This window comes from Balaenoptera musculus, chromosome 2, assembly GCF_009873245.2.
Source record: "Balaenoptera musculus isolate JJ_BM4_2016_0621 chromosome 2, mBalMus1.pri.v3, whole genome shotgun sequence".
In the NCBI taxonomy this organism is placed as follows: Eukaryota; Metazoa; Chordata; class Mammalia; order Artiodactyla; family Balaenopteridae; genus Balaenoptera; species Balaenoptera musculus.
In genome coordinates, this window is record NC_045786.1 from 165,830,883 (window position 1) to 165,848,556 (window position 17,674).

General features: G+C 44.8%; 1 protein-coding gene across 1 annotated transcript; it reads right to left on the reverse strand.

Annotated features, from left to right (window-relative positions):
* Positions 1-2,219: 2,219 nt before the first annotated feature.
* On the reverse strand, positions 2,220-10,084 carry LOC118890788 (uteroferrin-associated basic protein 2-like). Its single transcript, XM_036844064.1, has 4 exons — positions 9,448-10,084; positions 6,370-6,637; positions 4,473-4,620; positions 2,220-2,426 (listed from the first exon to the last, which is right to left on the reverse strand). Exons 1-4 carry the CDS (start codon positions 10,082-10,084, stop codon positions 2,220-2,222), a joined length of 1,260 nt encoding a protein of 419 aa, XP_036699959.1.
* Between the last annotated feature and the right edge of the window lie 7,590 nt (positions 10,085-17,674).

The window sequence follows — 17,674 nt, forward strand, 5'->3', positions numbered from 1 at the left end:
GTCTTTGTTCTATTAAGGCCTTCAACTTATGGAAGGCAGTCTGTTTTACCCAAAGTCCACCAATTTCAATGTTAATCATCCCCCAAAACACCTTCACCAAAATGTCCAGAAGAATGTTCGACCACGTATGTGGGCACTGTGGCCCAGGCAAGTTGACACATAAAATTAACTATCACACATGTCATGTGTTAGTAGGAAAGAGGATTGAGCACCATCTCCTTGTGTTGCTTGGTTTCCTTCCTGGAGTGCAAACCTTTGACCTTGGTGCACAGACACCTCACCTGTGTGTCCAATCTCAGAGTCAAAGGGCAGGAAAATGTGCCCTTACACACATGAAAGTAAACTCCTCTCACCATCAACCTTGGAATCACACCAGCTCACTGCTGCAGTCATAAAAAAAGCCTACCCTGGCCTCTAGTGAAGGCACCACATTTGTGGCACCAAAGTTTGTGAGATGACACAGCTCACCATGAGCTTGGGCAGATGGGCTTGGTTAAGTCTGCAGAGTTGGCCTGGGTGCCTACTGCTTCTCAGTCGTTTCCCGGGCTTTTTCCTATATGTGCCAATAATCTTCTTGTTTCACGTGTCACTGCCTACCTCCCTTTAGCATGTGGGACACTGGACCCTCAATATCCTCCATGGATACCCTCTACTAAATGGGTCCAGGCCCCCAACATCCTCACGAGAACCTTCCCCCTCTGCTTCTGCCATGGATCTGCTTGTAGATAAGCCATACACAAGCATGGATCTCTAGCCCTTCCTCCCTCTGGTTATGCTGTTGACTCACTTCCTGCACATTTTCTAGAACAATCCACTTTACTGTTCCTCTCTCGAGTTAGCTTCCTTATTGAGCTACTTCTCCAAGCTGCTCTTGCGGCCCATCCCCAGGCCTCTCCTCTCTTGGAGCTTGGGTTGTAAGTGGTGATGCAAGTGACAAGCTCTTTTCTTGGGCGTTTGAGCATCCTTGTTAAAGGAATGAAAGTTCTAGCCCTGAAGTGACTCCTTTGGTAGTGGACGGATTTCCTTCAGGGTCACACCGTTCCCAGAAGAGAACACTTGGGTTGTGTCCTAAACCCCACCACAGAGGGATTTCTGTGGTTTGGGGTGACCAGCCCTCTCTCATCCAGTCCAAGGCTCCTGGGTCTAATTGTGACCCCCAGGTAGCTCTGGCTTGGTCATGTCATCGCATGGCTCTGCAGTCAGTCCCCCCTCCCCCATTTTTGGCCTCCAATCTCATTCTTGGCCTTGTGTTTTCAGCACTGAGCCTGGGCTCTCTACCAGAAGAGTTTTATTTCACCCTCTGTCCTAGTCTGCTCCAGTTACTGCTCTGAACTAGCCCACCCAGGCAAGGTCCCACCTTTTGGGTATCACTCTTGGGTCAGCCTGTTTGGCCAATGTCTTTGCCAGCTGTGCCCATGGCCTCTGGATCTGACTTCCCTTGTCAAATGTCTGGTTTCCATCAGACTCCATGATCCCTCCCATATGTCCAAGGCAAGTCATGGCCAGCCAGCTAGTTCCCAAGTCCCAGTCTCTCAAACACACACACACACACACACACACACACACACACACACACACAATCCTGTTTTCCCCTCATCAATTTTACTTCCTTTCCAGTAGGGGGCAATAATAACTCCCTCATAGAAGGTTGTTGTAAAGATGAAAAGAGACTAGAGCATGGGGCAGAGAAGACGCTGCCAACGTATCTGGGATCCTCTGCTTCTCCGGGTATTCCCATTTCCCCTTGGAGCTGGGTGAACACATGGAAGCCCACCGAGGTATCTGTGGGTACCGACCCTCTTCCCAGCCTCCTCTCTGCTGTGGGACCTGCCTCTGCCCAGGGCTGTATGGGGGTAGTTAGTACAGCTCCTCTCTACAGATGAGACGACAGGCTCTGACTGCCAGCTGGACAGGAAGCAAGGCTGATGAGACCACCACCGACGGAAACAGCTCCCCCGCACCTGCTCACCCCCTTCAGAACTGCTTCCCTGCCTATGTCAGCCTTCTTCCAGGACAGAAGGTGCCCCAGCCAAATGTCTCTGTCAGGCCCCCAACCTGCTTCTTATCCTGCTCTGTTCTTGGACAGAAGACCAGCAATGACCCTCCCCACTCCATTCCCAGACCACACTTCTCAGTCTCAGCATTTTGACACAGGGTGGTGAGTTGTATTCATTTTATTCATGACCAGCTAAGTTCCTGCGCAGCACAGCCTGGCCCCTCTACTCAGTTTTGGGGTTTAAGACTTTGCCCACAAAGAGGTCTCTTTGAGTCATCTGATCCTCCACAAACAGCAAGAAGGGTCTATTGAACTTCACGACCACAGGGACCTCCTTCGTGTCCACGGGGACCTTCCACACGTCCGCGTCCTTGGCTGTATCCGTGATTAAGCCATGCTCGCTCACCTCTATCTCAGCTTGATGCACGGCCTGGGAGAGACAGTTTCCCTCTCAGCTCTGGGAGTGAACTCACCTGGCTGGCCGGAGAACAAGTCGGGGCGGTGTGCCCAACGATCTCCTGTGGTCAAGATCAGGGAGGCAGCTTCCCTCCGTGGCCGATGGCAGGTGGAGGAAAGCTGACTTCCATTCCTAGAAAACCACCCTCAGCTCCCAGCAGCTGGGTTCACCACTGAAGGCCAGATGTCCCCGAGTGGGGTTGATACTAGAGTTGGTAATTGTTGAGTTCAGACTTTTTCAGCGCGGGGCAGGCAACTCAAGGTGTTAACATGTTTAAAAGGGAGGAAAGGGGAATAAAACACAGAGGAAGGCTGGGTGGTCTGTAGGCTTAGAAAAAAATCCCATAGAACGACTGAGAGATAGTCATTTCCAGCACTTTCAAGAAGGATGTGATAAAAACTACTAGGGGGCTAGTTGTTCTTGTCTCCATCCATGCAAGGACAATTTAACCTCCGTGCGAAAGTGCTTGTGCCAGAACATGCATGTTGGCCTCCCTGATCTGCAAGAGGCCCTGCTGGGGGACATGGCCATGACATTGCTTGCATTACTGGTGATGGATTCAACATCTCTCAAACCCAGCCCAACAACCAGCACTCAATGCACACCTGCCGTGTGGGTTCTGTTTGAATTGGACACGGTAAGTAGTGCTTACACCCACTGGGCCACGGGAAGAACAGCATCCCCTCGGGGTCCCAACCCTGGGAATTCCATCCAATGTCTGTGAGTGACAGGTTCATGATCTCCCAATTAAAGAACAGGACCCCTGCCCTGTCCCGACCCCCAAGGTCATTGGGAGACTCGAGCAAGAGAAACCATGAAAAAGTGCTTTGTAATTTGTCAGGTGCTGTATGTATCACGGGGAGGGATTGTGTTTGCTATTTATGTCCTGGGCAAAGTCCTCAAAGTATCCTGGCCCCTATGGCGGTCACAAAGCAGCCAGCCAGTTAGTGACCTTGGTGGAGTCATTGGAGGGCAGCCCCTGTGCCCACCGGGATGGGTAAAATTATCTCATAAATAAATGTTCCCCGGCATCTGGATGTCTAACTGGCATCTGAAGTTTAGGGAGCCAGTCTCTGTCTGCTCCCCCAAACCACTCCTCCTCCATCTTTCCTGCCTCAGGCATTGGCTCCATCGTTTCCCAGGCTCCAGCTTACAAACCCGGCTCTTCCCTCCCTGCTCCCCTGCTCTGTCTTCAAAAGGCACACAGAGCCTTCTCACCACAGCTAACCCTCCCTCGGAGGCCCCGTCCATCCTCCATTACCTCTCACCTGGGTTACCCGCCAAACTTCCTAGTGGGTCCCCCTCTTCCTCCAGGGCCATTGCCTGTTCTCCGCACGGCAAGAAGTGGTCTTTTGTAAAACATATGTCAGCTCGTGTCAGCCTCGGTGGTCTCCCACGTCAGTCAGAATAAACCCCCGTCCTGTCCAGGGCCTGGGACACCTACATGACCTGCCCCTGCCTGACTTCTGCCCTCACCTCCTACCAGGCTCCGTCTTACTCAGCACTCTAACTGCCTGGGCCTTCTTGGGGTTCCTCAAAAATTTCAAGTTCACATTCCCTTAGGATACACTTGCTCTCTTGTCTGGAACACACGTCCCCAGGTATGTGCCCCATTCTCTCTCCTGCCCTTCATTCAGGCCTTGGCATAAAGGCCAACCCAGGCCTTCTCAAGCCTGCTCACTGCACCCCAGTGTGCTGTTCCCAGTTTCTCTGCTTTCCTTTCTTCACAGGAAGTATCACTGGTGGACATAATACATACCTGTCTGTTGGCGTGCTCACTGGCTACCCCGTCAATAGAATGGAACGGCTATGAGAGTAAGATGTTGTCTGGCTGGCTCACCACTTCACCCCCAGTGCCTCCAGTGTTTGATGCAATTACTTTTGAGTGAGTGAATGACGAAGGAAACCCCAAAGCCCAGGGACCCAGTCAGATAAGAGCTATAACTGCTGTATAAAAAAAAGCTTTTCAATCAGGACTGTGGTGGATAAAACAGAGACTCTAGAATTTGCCCCACTCACCTCCAAAATAGATAGAGAAGCCTTCTTTGTGATGCTCTGGGTGACTGCTGTTGTAGTAGGCATATCTTTGATGTCAATCTTGGGAAGCAGATGTTTTAAGTTTATCTTGGAGGAGATCTTGAACTTGGGCAAAACTAAGTGCACCAATCTGTTGAGAATGAAAATGACAAGGAAGCTGAACAATGTCCCTCTCCTGGGGTCTAGGGGAAGCACCTTGCCTTAGGCTGAAAGACCTCTTCCAAGTGAAAAGTTAACAGAAGTGTTTGTTCTGAAGTGCTGGCTTGGGGGGAGATTAAAGATGCTGGGTTATGAGCTGCAATGCTGAATTTCCAAGCAACCACTTACTCAAAATATAACTTGCTATTCAAATGATTCCCTTCACAGACTCTCTATGCAAGAGAAGAAGAGGGTCAGACCAAGAGCATCCAGCCCTGAGTCCCTCCAACCCTTCTTCTGGAAGCAGGGGTTTAAATTGGGCAGTGACCCTAAATGTGGTGAGGGAGATGGAGGGCATGAGGTCCCCGTGCTGCACGTAGAGCAGAGGGAGTTTTCACAGGAGAGGAAGCTCCAGCCTGGATGATAAGCTTTCGAACAGAGAGGAGGACTCTTCCCTCTATAGATCAGCAGCTCTATGACTAAGGGAGAGTATCAGAATGCGTAGTGCCAGCCCTCCCACCCAACATTTTTGGTTGCTCACCAACCAATCCATTTTAGACTATGTCAGTGCGGTGTTGAGCTTCTGATTGGCTAGCAACCCGTTCAGTTGGGTCTCTCTACTGCTGTACCCGCTCTGTCCCAACCAGGAACGCTGCGGTAGGCACAACCATGGCAGAAGATGGCAGACCCCCTCTGCTGTGGCCCTCAACTGTAGGAGTAAATGCTGTTGAGAGATTTCTTCCCAATCTACACATTTATTGCCTGAAGACTGTCCCCCCACCCCTGCTGCTCAGATCAGTGGGCCATTGAAAATCATGATTTCACTATTTAATTTATCCACATTTGATAGGACCTTGGTGAATATCGTACCCAAGCTGGGTTAGTTCAATGCTCCCTTCCAGGAATATGTAGTGGGAATCGAAAGATACTCAGTTTAGTGTGGGGTGGAGCACCTGATTGAATGAAAGAGAGCCATGCCTGTCTACAGTGGTCTCAGCTTGCAATTTACCTCCTTAGGCTCCTTCCCTGACCGTCATAACTAATTAAGAGCCCTAATTAATACTCCACAACTGAATTCGCTGATGTCATCCTACTCATTATGTCCTTAGCTTTTACTACAATTCGAAATTGTGTATTTGTTAGTTGACTTTCTACCTCTTCCACCAGACTGAAAATTCCTCGATAGTAGGGAAATGTTTGGCTAACCATTATATTCCCAGCACCAAGCAGTTTCTGGCATACAATAGGTGCTCAGAAAATATTTTTTGGGTGAGTGGATCATGGGGTTTACATGTGTGTGAAAAGCTGGTTTGCTGAGCTAGAGAGGTTAGAAGCAAGGACTAGTGACACCAAGAGAGATGGGGTTCTGGGTGCCCTTGCTGTCCCTTGTTCCAATCCCTCATGAGACCTGGCTGTGTTTATTCCCTGGGGTTCTGTGAAATTCCCATTTATCTTTCCAATAAATTCCTCTCTTTACCCATCCTGAGCTTGTATGAAGTGGGTTTCTGATACTGTACATGTGACAAAAAGAACCATAATTAACAGTTTAAGGGGCTTCTGGCTGGCAAGGGAACTCAGGCTGCTATTCTTTCTGTTTGGTTTGTTTCATTTTCTACAAATATGCTAGGAAATAACCAGATGCCAAACTCCCCCCCCCCCCCAATAAGGCTTTTACATAGAGGAAGTGAGGGCTGAACAAAAATGCAATGGGAATCTAGAATGTTCCTCCAGAATAGGATACCTGAAGTCACTGGCTTTCTGAAGTCTAGCTCGCTTAGCAGTTATCTCTCTTAGAGCAAAGTGGAATTGTCCTACATCTGGGAGCACAAGAATGATGGATACATTTCCTTTGTAAGGCATCTTAACCATCGTAGCAAGAAGCTCCTCTGAGTGGCTGTAAATCATCCGTTCTGTCTTCCTCATCATGTCAACCTGCACTTTGGTGTTTTCATTCACAAAGAAGTCCTCCTTCTGCGTGAGGTTGGTCTGAAAAGCTCTTTCCCAAATGCCTGGGGAAATCAGGAAGGAAAAAGTCAAAGAGTCATCTGGCGGAAAATCATCACCACCCCCAGGTTTGGGGACCCCAGAATTCATCAGCTTGGGAAGGAAGCAGTCTATTTTTGGTGATACCTTGACCATAGTGAACAGAATATTTAAAATTCTAGACTGGTGCAAAGGAAAGAAAAGCTAACACATGATTTTCAAAGATATTCACCATAGAATTTCTTTAAATCTGTATTGCTCAAAAGATGTTTACCAAAATACCTGCCTCTGGAACTATAACACCAAGAAAGGATTCTGTCATCAAATAATTTAGGAAACATTGACCACAGCAACACTTCTTTGAAAATTCCCACTGCATTTGAGTGTATTAAGAGTTCAAAGAAGTCCTATGGTAAAGAAATCTGTTTAAAATTTATGTAACTTATTCAAGGAGGGAAACTTTTCATCAGAAAGACACACACCTGCGCACACATGCACACCCCTGCGTGAAATCCTACTTTAAATAATGCACTTCCCCAGTGGATTTAAAAAAAGATTCAAGGTACATACCAGTTAAAAAATGCATCTGTCACCCAGAGGGACGGCCATCTAGTTTGGTCTGGAAAATCTCTGCAAGTGTTAGCCTTGCTTCTGATTCTATAGCCAGGCTTACAGTCCTCTCTGTTCTGTTTTTACTACTTGCCTTCTAAAGTGTGATCTAGGTAAAGCTTTTGGGAAGCTTTAAGAGGGAATCATGCCCGAGAGTTCTCTAAAGCATCCAGAGACATGATCCCTCCAAGATCATTTGTGGAGCACTTTCTGTGTCCTAGGCACCTAGTTTGGAACTGTGAGTCCAAATATGAATAATGGTCCCAGTAACCTGAGCAAGCATCCTGTGATGGGAAGCATTGTTTTATGAGCATTTCCTTCACTTGTCATGTAAAGAACAAACGATCTTCATGTCTTGGTAGGAACCCTGTTTAATCCACAACAGTTTATCCATTAATTGACTCCTTCAAATCTGAAATTTCTTGAGCTCAAAAAATGTGCCAGGTACCATACTAAGTACTGAGGTTATAGCAGTGAATAAAACAGAGGGCCTGTGTCCTCATGGAGTTTACTTTCTAAGGGGGATACAGAGAGAAAAGCAATCCACCACTGTAAATGGCTAAAAGTGTGAGGAGCATTAGGAAAGATGCAAGTAAGGAGCTGAGTGCTAGCATGGAAGCACTGCCTCTGGAAGGCCAGGGAAGGCCTTCTTGAGGAGGGAGCATTGAGGCTGAGGCTTAAAAGAAGAGGGTGCTCCATCTGGCAAAGAAGGGGAGGAAGAACATTCCTAGGGAAGGAACATCACGGACTAAGACGGGAAAAAGCAGGATGCATTTAAGGAGGAAGGGAAGGTCTTTGTGGGCAAAGCATGACAATGAGAGGGATAGGGATGGGGAGACACTGGAGGCATCAGCAGAGCTCAAAGCACGCACAGCTGGGTCTGGGTGGGATTGCATTCCAAGTGCAACAGGACGCTATGGAAGGGCTTTAGATGGGGGAATGATGTGATTTATGTTTTAAGAAAATTGTTCTGGTCTTTTAATGGAGAAGGGAGTGGAGGCAGGCACGAATGGAAACATAGTAATTAGACAACTGGGGCAAGTCATCTAGGCAGGAGATAGTGGTGGCCTTGGCTACAAATGTGGTAGACCAGATGGTGAGAGGCGAACACATTCCAGATCAGCTCTGCAGGCAGAATCCATAGGACTTACTGTGTTCTTGAATCTGGAGGCTGGAGGGGAGGTTTTGTCAGGAGAAGGTGGGTGAATGGCATTGTGATTCTCTGAGGCGAGCAGATGCTGGGCGTGGTTGGGGGGATTGTGTTCGAGGGTCTGTGAAACATCCCCAAAGAGATGTCAGTAGGCAGATGAGTATTAGAGTCTGGATCTCAGAAGAGGTGGTCCAGGCTGAATCTAGAGTGTGGGGAATAGTCAGAGTACAGATGGTGTTGGAGGTCGTGAGCTCAGGTGAGGCAGGAGACAGTTTTAGAAGTCAGAAGAGGAGAAACCAGCAAAGGAGACAAAAGAGGCATGAGCTATGGGGTAAGAGGAAAGTGGAGGGAGTCCTTGGGCAGGGAAGACGGAAGGGGACCTGCCTTGAAGAAGGGGAGGGGACAAGCGCTCCTTCACCGTGACCAGAGGGGAGAGTGAGAAGAGAGGTGTGTGAGCCTTGGGCAGCACATGGAGGACATCCTGTCAGAACTGCTTTCTTGTCCCCATTCGGGCAGGAGGCAAGGCCACTGGCTGAGAGTCCATGGAGGAAGGAGACTGGTAATGCTAAGTGGAGGAAGAGGGTATAAATAGATGCCAATGAGCAGTAACTCTGAGCCCACCTGAAGAAACAAGGGCAACATCAAGATCTGTGACCAGGAATTTAAACTGATATTTTAGACACCTGGTGTGTGATCCTGAATTCAACAATGGACACAACTTCGAAAAGCATCTCATCTCACGCTGATCTGACCTTACAAAACAAGTGAATTAGCCAATGCTCATGCCTCTGCAAAAAGATTTCTTTTTCCCTTTTTTACCAGCAAGAGTCATTGCCTTTTTACTCCAAAATATCTTAAGCACGGCAAACAAGATGATTGAGAGGATTAAGAGGAGAAATACTGAAAAATGCTAGACAACACAATGATATCAAAGTCAATTTAAAAAGTTTTATATCTACTGGTTTCTGGGAAAATGGGACATACTGACAAAATTTTTTTTTTCTGACTTAAATCTTTTAGGAAACACAAGGGCAAAGTTTACCCCAAATGGGAATTCATGCATTTAATAAACCTCACCTTTGAAGAAAACATAGTTGACAAGACATAGGACAGTCTGAGGGTCCAGGCGGGTGATTAAGTCTTTGATTTTCTTATGTACCTTTTCAGCCACATACTGGTTGATGGCCTTCTTGGTTTTTTCTGTATCTTTAAAGTCAATCGCCTGGATGTCCACTTCATGTACTCTGTCTATCTCCTGCAGAAACATCTGGTTGATCTTCCTGTTGTTATCGATAAAGAGAATGTCCTTGTGCTTCAGTTGCTCTTGCTTCACTAGCTCATGCCACGTCTGGACAAGATGCTGGTCCTTGTCCAACACTTGGATTTTTCTGAGGTCAAGTCCCAGGTCCTCAATGAGGTTGGTGCGCATTGTGGATTTGATCCCCAGGGAAAGGGTGGCCAGGGCGATGGAGATGGCCACAGGGGAGAAGATGATATTCTTTCTGGGATCCTCAATTATCAAAGACCTGAACAATTCTTGGGCAAACACCTTATAGCCAGCTTCCGTCTTCTGGGAGAGAGATGGAATTTTCTTTAATAAGACTAGGTTGATATTCTGTTGGGAGTCTTGTTGCTTTTCACAGAAGATGTTATTAAAAAGGCCACAGAGGATGAGGACCAGAGACAGTGCCAGATGTATTTTCCTGTGGGACATTTCTGCAACAATCCAGAGCTGTTATTGGAAGGAAGAGGTATACGGGTGAATATTCTATGGAACGTGTTCTCAATGCTGAGGGGATTGAAAAAGGCTCATTCTTATCTGGGTGCAGTTCACCTGGGTGGGGTTGCTATTTGTCCTTAATTGAAGGATGCTAGCTAAGTCTAACAAGGAAAGTCTAATGAGTATTCTGGAACATGACTTCAGACAAATTAAAGGTAAGTGACCTGATTAACAGGGATTCAATTCTGCCCCTAGCCTACGCTGCAAGTGGGTCTTCTCCATCCACACTGGGGTTTATTTTATCTTTTTCGCTTGCTCTTCTTTTTTTTTTTTTAATACAGGGCTCATGACAAAAATCCTGAAAAGTGTGGAAAGGAAAGAAACAAGAGGAGAGAGAGAGCACAGATTGCAGATTCAAACACCTGCAGAGATCTGGCCAGAAATACCCACGTGGAAAGACAGCAAGTGTAATGCAATAAAGTGTGCTGGGGACTGTGGAAAATGGGTCATCGTGGCCAGGCTGAAGAGGCAGGTGTCACTCAGCTCCAGCTGTGATTAGTGGCAGTGCTGGGTCAGTGGTGCCGGATTTTTTTTTGTGTCTGAAGCATCTAGAAATCCAGATTTTTACATGAAAATTCAATCTTGCCAAAAGCAACTTCCTAGCAGCAGCTGGCCCAGATGCAGCCCAGCCAGATCTGGCTTTAGAGCTGCCAGCGTGATTTCTAAAGTAAAGCCCAGGTGGTGCTCAGGCGACTTGGACATCAGCTGAATCAAGGGCCAGGCAAAGATCATCTCAGGAAATCCTGCACCTTGCTTAAGCACTCCCTGTGCTCACAGCTATGGTCCCTCATCCAGTGTCAGGGCAAAAACCCTCTCTGCCCCCATAAGTGCCCCCCATAATTGACTGAGACCAAAAGTCAGGCTTTGCATCTGAAGGGGGCACCAATGGTGGACTTCTGGCCCCACTGATGGGAAAGGAGAAGATGAGAACCATGACCTGAGTTTGCGTTCAAGTTTCACCTCTTTAGGGCAGGGCCATGTCCTCCCTTCCTTATTTTCCTACAGTAACCAGCTCAGCTCTGGGTACAGGGTCCACTTCTCTGCCTCATCACTGCCACCACTGGTGACCTTTTTCATGGCTACTGAAATAGCATCTGCTGTGAACTAAGGCAGATGCTACTTGAACCATAGCAAAAGAGCAATAAAATGCCTACCCATGTGGACCCTCAGTGTCCCCAAGAGGAGAAAGATGACTTACCCTCCAGGGGAGCCTGCTGTTGTCTACTGCTGTTGTTCTCTGCATCCATCAGTGACTTATTTATACTGCCACTGGTGTAATGAAATGGATAAACCTGAATTAATATTAACTTGGCCAAAAGATTGTGTTCAAATATTGTCCAGAACAAACAAGAGATGAATCATTTCAGTTCCCAGTGAAACAATAAACAAATTAATGGATTGTTGTGACGTTTGAGCTACTGTTCATTAAATTACTCCTGTGTTATTTCAACAAACACTGACTTAGCTCCTACTAAGAGCCATGCTCTGGGCTAGGGACTGGGGGAACACAAGGCTTAAGGCCTGACCTCCACCCTTGAGGAGACTTCACCCTTGAATTCAAGGAGATCTTGGTTTTGAGGAAGAAACAAACATGTAAAAGGACTGTGGGCTACATTTTGACTAGTTCATGGAGAGTCCGCATTACCAGTAAGGGGCTGTGCATGGAAAGAGAAGGGCACAGTTAATAATCTAGGACAATTAGGAGAGATTGAGTAACATTTCCTCTAAGTCTTAAAAAAATACACAAGAGTTAATGTATTGTCAAGGAAGCCTGAAGAGGGAATTCTGGATGCTGGGCTGGGGTGAAGTTCCCTGGGGGAGTGGTGGTCAAGGCTGTGTGTGCAGAATTTTTCCAAGTCTAGGAGCAATTCACTTCTGGCATGGTGGAGTGAGGTGAATGCCAAATCTTCTCTTCAATAGCAACTAAAGATGTGGACAAAATTGTCAGAAACAACTGTTTCGGTGCTATAGAAAATCCACCAAAGGCCCACAACAAACAGATAAGTGTTCATTCATGAAAAGTACTGAACTCTGTAAGAACAGAGTGAGCCTGTGCCATGCTTGTCTGGGGCTGCTTCCACCCTAATCCAGCTCTGCTGGTGGGTGGTCTAACCAGAGTGGGGTTGCTGCCGCCAGAGCAGACTCACTTGACTTGGAGCATTGTCAGTTAAAGTGATGACATCAGTGGCAAGCAAAGTGTGTGTGAGTGTGGGTGGGGGCAGTGGTTCTGTTAGCCTGGAGTTGTGTTTGGAGCAATAAAGGGACTAATGGATTAGCAGGGGATTAAACAGGGAGTCCCAAGAGGTGTGACAGCTATTGGGGTTTTGATAAGCTCTCTGCATATCCCAAGTTGAAAGGAGGTTCTGCACATGTGCAAACAGAGACTGGAGCAGACCCAAGCTACCCACGCCTCCCTGGCCCTTGGGGAAGCAAGAGAGAAAGGTGGAAAGTAAACTATGATCGTACTTGAGGTTTGAACAGGTTCATCAGCCTACACACACATCCATCAGCAGAAAGTAGAACCTTTATTGGCTCGAGGTGTTTGAAAAACAATTTCTGGCCAATATGAGGCTGAACAATAAGCAATACAGACAGAGGGGTGACCTCTAGGAGGCAGGTTTTAAAATAAAGAAAGACAGAGAAGAAACATCATTGGTCATAAATTGCAGGGGAAACACACTTCACAGATTCAGTCCAAGCAAATTACTAAACAAACAAACAAACAACTCTCAAGAGGGAAGAGTCAGAATCCAGTTACTGCTATATGTTATCTAAAATGTCCAGCATTCAACCAAAAAAATTGTGAGAAATGAAAAGAAATAAGAAAGTGTGACCCATACTCAGGAAAAAAGAAGTCAGTAGAAGTGGTCTCTGAGTGTCCCTAGATGTCGGATTTAGCTGCCAAAGACTTCATAGCAGCTGTAATAAACATGTCAAATGAACTAAAGGAAACCAGTTTAAAGAATGAAAGAAAAAAATGAAGACATTGATACAACAGATAGGGAAACTCAATAAAGAGATAGAAATTATTTTTTAACGGGAATTCCAGATTTGTAAGTACAGTAACTGAAATAAAAATTCACTAAAGGGCTCAACAGTAGATCTGAGATGGTGGAAGAGAGAATCAGTGAACTTGAAGCTAGACCAATAGAAATGCTCCAGTATGAACAGAGAAAGGAAAATTTAAAAATTGAAAAATAAATGAACAGAGCCTCATTGACCAGTGACACAACATCAAGCATACTAACATAACTGTAATGGGAGTCCCAGAGGAGAGGAGAAATAGAAAAGGGCAGAAAAAATATTTGAAGAAATACTGATGGAAAGCTCCTCAAATTTGGTGGAAAAACATTAATCTACAAATCCAAGAAGCTCAAAGAGATCCACACCTAGGCACCATAATTAAATTATTGAAAGGCAAAGACAAAGGGAAAATCATGAAAGCAGCAAGAGAAAAAATAACTTATCACATGCAAGGGAATAACAAAACAATTAGTGGCTGACTTCTAGTTAGAAACAATAGAGGGAGGAATGCAGTTGGATGACATAGTTAAAGTGCTGAATGAAAGAAAAACCTGTCAACAAAGAATTCTATCCAGCAAAACTGGATAGAAAAATGAAGGTGAAATAATAACATTTACAGGTAAACAAATACTCAGAGAATAGTTGCTAGAGAACCTCCTTTACAATAAATACTAAAGCAAGTCCTTCAGACTGAAAGGAAATGACACCAGATGGTAACTTGAATCTACAGGAAGAAATAAACAATGATAAAAATGGTAAATATGTAGGTAAATATAGAGACTCTAAATATGTTTTCTCATTATTCTCTTAACTTCTCTAAAATACATAAGATTGTGTAAAGCAATAAATACAACAATGTGTTGTTGCATTTATAACATATATACACACAATATATATACAATAATAGCAAAAAGGAGGAGGAGGACATGAAGCTATATTGGTCTCAAGTTTTTATATTTTACTGAAATTAATACTATTTTGAAGTAGCTTGTGATAAGTTAAGGTGTATATTGTAATCCCTAGAGCCAACAAAAAGAAAAAAATTTTCAGAGGAATTAAAGTGATACACTAAAATTTTTTATTTACCCCCAAAGAAGGCAATAAAGGAGGAACAGAAAAGCAAAAAAGGCAGGAGGCTGGCAAAATGTGAGACATAATTCAAATATATCAATAAATACATTAGATATGAATGCACTAAACGTTGCATTTAAGTGAAACAAACTGTCAGGCTGAATAAAAAAGCAAAACCCACCTATATGCTGTCTACAAGAGACACAGCTTATATTAAAAGACATAAATAGGTTAAAATGATGGGAAATGTTATTCAGGATAGTATATAGTCTGGTCAACAAAACAGGTCTAACAATAAATTGAAAAGGCAGAAATTATAAGAAGTATGGTGTCTGACTATGACACGTTTACAACAGAAAGAAATCTGAGAAAGCCATAAATATTTGGAAAACAAACAAAGCACTTCTACATAACTCATGGTTCAAAGAAAATATCACAGGGGAAAGTAAAAATATTTTAAACTGAATGAAACAAAAAAAATCAACGTTTCAGAATTTATGGAATGCAGCTAAAGCAGCTGTTAGAGGGAAAATTATAACTTTAAATACCTATATCAGAAAAGAAGGTGTCAAGATAATTAAATGGGGAGAGGATTAGTCTTTTCAACGAATGGTGCTTGGAAAATTGAGTATTCATCTGCAAAAGTAAAACCAAAAAGCTTATAGCCTTACCACTCAACAGATACCAAATTCAACTCAAATGGTCCATAGATTTAAGTTTATGTTAAAATCATTACATTTCTAGAAGAAAACAGAGGAAATTATCTTTGTGAACTTGGTTTAAGCAAAGTCTTCTTAGACCTGACACCAAAAGCATGAGTCATACAAGAATAAAAAAAATTGATAAATTAGACTTCATTAAAACTTTGGTGCTTTGGACATAATGAAAATGAAATATCTAGGCACAGACTGGGAGAAAATTTTTGCAAAACGTATATCTAATTAGGGACTTGTATCCTGAATATGCAAATAACTCTTATAACTCAATAATAAAAAGAATAACAACCCAATTTAAAAATGGGCTAAAGGGACTTCCCTGGTGGCACAGTGGTTAAGAATCCGCCTGCCAATTCAGGGGACACGGGTTCAATCCCTAGTCCGGGAAGATCCCACATGTCGCGGAGCAACTAAGCCCATGCACCACAGCTATTGAGTCTGTGCTCTAGAGCCCTAGAGCCACAACTACTGAAGCTCGCATGCCTAGAGCCTGTGCTCCGCAACAAGAGAAGCCACTGCAATGAGAAGCCTGTGCACCACAACAAAGAGTAGCCACCGCTCGCCGCAACTAGAGAAAGCCTGCGTGCATCAATGAAGATCCAACGCAGCCAAAAATAAATACATAAATAAATTTAAAAAATAAAAAAAATAAAAAATAAAAATGGGCAAAAGACTCTACAGACATTTTACCAAGGAAGACATATGAATAGCTAATAAGCACGTGAAAATGTGTTCAGCATCATTAGTCATTAGGGAAATGCAAATTTAACACATGGTGAGATAACATTACACTCCCATCAGAATAACTATTATAAAAAAGAAAATATCAATTGTTGATAAGGATGTGGAGAAACTGGAACCCTCATATTAATACATTATTGCAGGTTGGAATGTAAAATACTGATACCTGCTACAACATCAATGAAGTCTAAAAGCATTATAGTCTAGTGAAAGAGGCCAGACTCAAAAGACTGTGTAAGATACAACTTATATAAGAAATCCAGAAAAGGTAAATTTTTAGAAAGAGAAAGCAGATTAGTGGTGGCCTATAGCTGAGAATGAGTACTAGGATAGGCTGAAAATGGGCTTAAGGACATTTTTTGGTAGTTAAAATGTTCTAAAACTGGATAGAGGTGATGCTGCAGAATGTTATGAATGAATGAGAAATCATTGAATTATACATGTACAATGAGTGAATTTTTCTGTATGCAAATTATGAACTCAAAGCTATTTTAAAAAATAGAAAGATGGGCAGTGGCGGCAGGCTTTGTGGGAAAGATAATGGGCTGGGGTCACATGGGCCTGAAAGTGAATACCAGAGCCCTGACTGTCATCTGCGGGGCCACCTTGAGCAAGATATTCATCTCTCTGAGCCTTAGCTTCCTCCTCTGTAATGGAGGAAATATTATCTATTTTGTAGCTTGTTCTGAGAGCTTGATGACTTAATGTATGTACACAGTAGGCACCCAATACATGATGCTCTCCTGGCTGACACCTGACATTCTATGGGGTTCTGAGTGCCCTGAGAGCCAGGCACTGCTCCTCCTGCCTTGGAACCCTGTCTCCACTCCTCCTCCTTCTCAGGCTAACTCAGCTCCTACCCACTCTTCAGGATTCAGCTCAGATCTCTCCTTGAGAAAGCGTTTCCTGACAGCTACCCTTCTCTCCTTCCACCTGGGCCGAGTTAGGCTCTGTGAACTCCCATAATACTCCGTGCTCACCTCTCATCACGCTGGCTCACAAAATACTTGGATTCATTTCCTCGAGTCTGTGAAATCTTTGTTGGAACAATCTGTATGTAATTCATGATTCTCTCCTTTGTGCTGGCACACAGTAGGTGTACAAACATTCAGTAAATGAACAAATGAGTACATTATATTCCTCTGAGGGACCCTGTCTTCACAGAGAAGCCCCCATTCCCTCCCAAAGGCCATCCCTCTCTGCCCATATGAGGTGGGTCCCTTGGGGCATTTCTGAGCTAGAGGAGATGGGGCTGCCAGCCCTCATTCTGCCTAGACCACTGTGTACGTTGAATAGCAACAGTGGTCACCCCTGTGCCGAACGGCACCTAGTGTCACACCTGATCTGCAGTATCTCATTTAACTCTCACAACAATCGCACCAAGGCAGGTAGTATTATTACTGTTCCTGTTTTAGAGCTGTGGATCCAGGCTCAGAGAGGTTCAGTAACTCGCCCACAGTCACACAGCTAGCAGGGGACAAAGCTGGGATTCACACCCACGTCTACCTGACACCACAGCTGTGCTCCTAACCCAGTCATCTCCTCTTTTGGTAGCAGATCCTGGACTAAAGGGTAGCGAGCAAACTTTCAGAGATAAGGGCTTTTAAAAATTCTTTAAATGCTTCCTCTCGTCTTCAGTAATGACATCATTTATCAAGGACGGCAACATCAGCCTCCTTTCTTAAGTAAATTTTATGTAAGTTCCTTGGTACAGAGAGATTTTAATTTTTGGCTTCAACTAATAAATAAGCCCCATAGTATTTCATTTTAAAGCTGGGCCTCTGAACACATTTTCTGTGGGATCTGCTGAGCCGGGGGGAGTGAGGGTATATTAGTACCAGAGATCAGCCCCACACCGGGGAATGAAAAGGGGCCCTTTGGGTTGTAGATGGTCCTGAGGTCTGAGTGGGACAGAGGATGCTGGGCACACCGTGAGAAATGCTATGGGGCACAACATTCTGCACAAATGCTT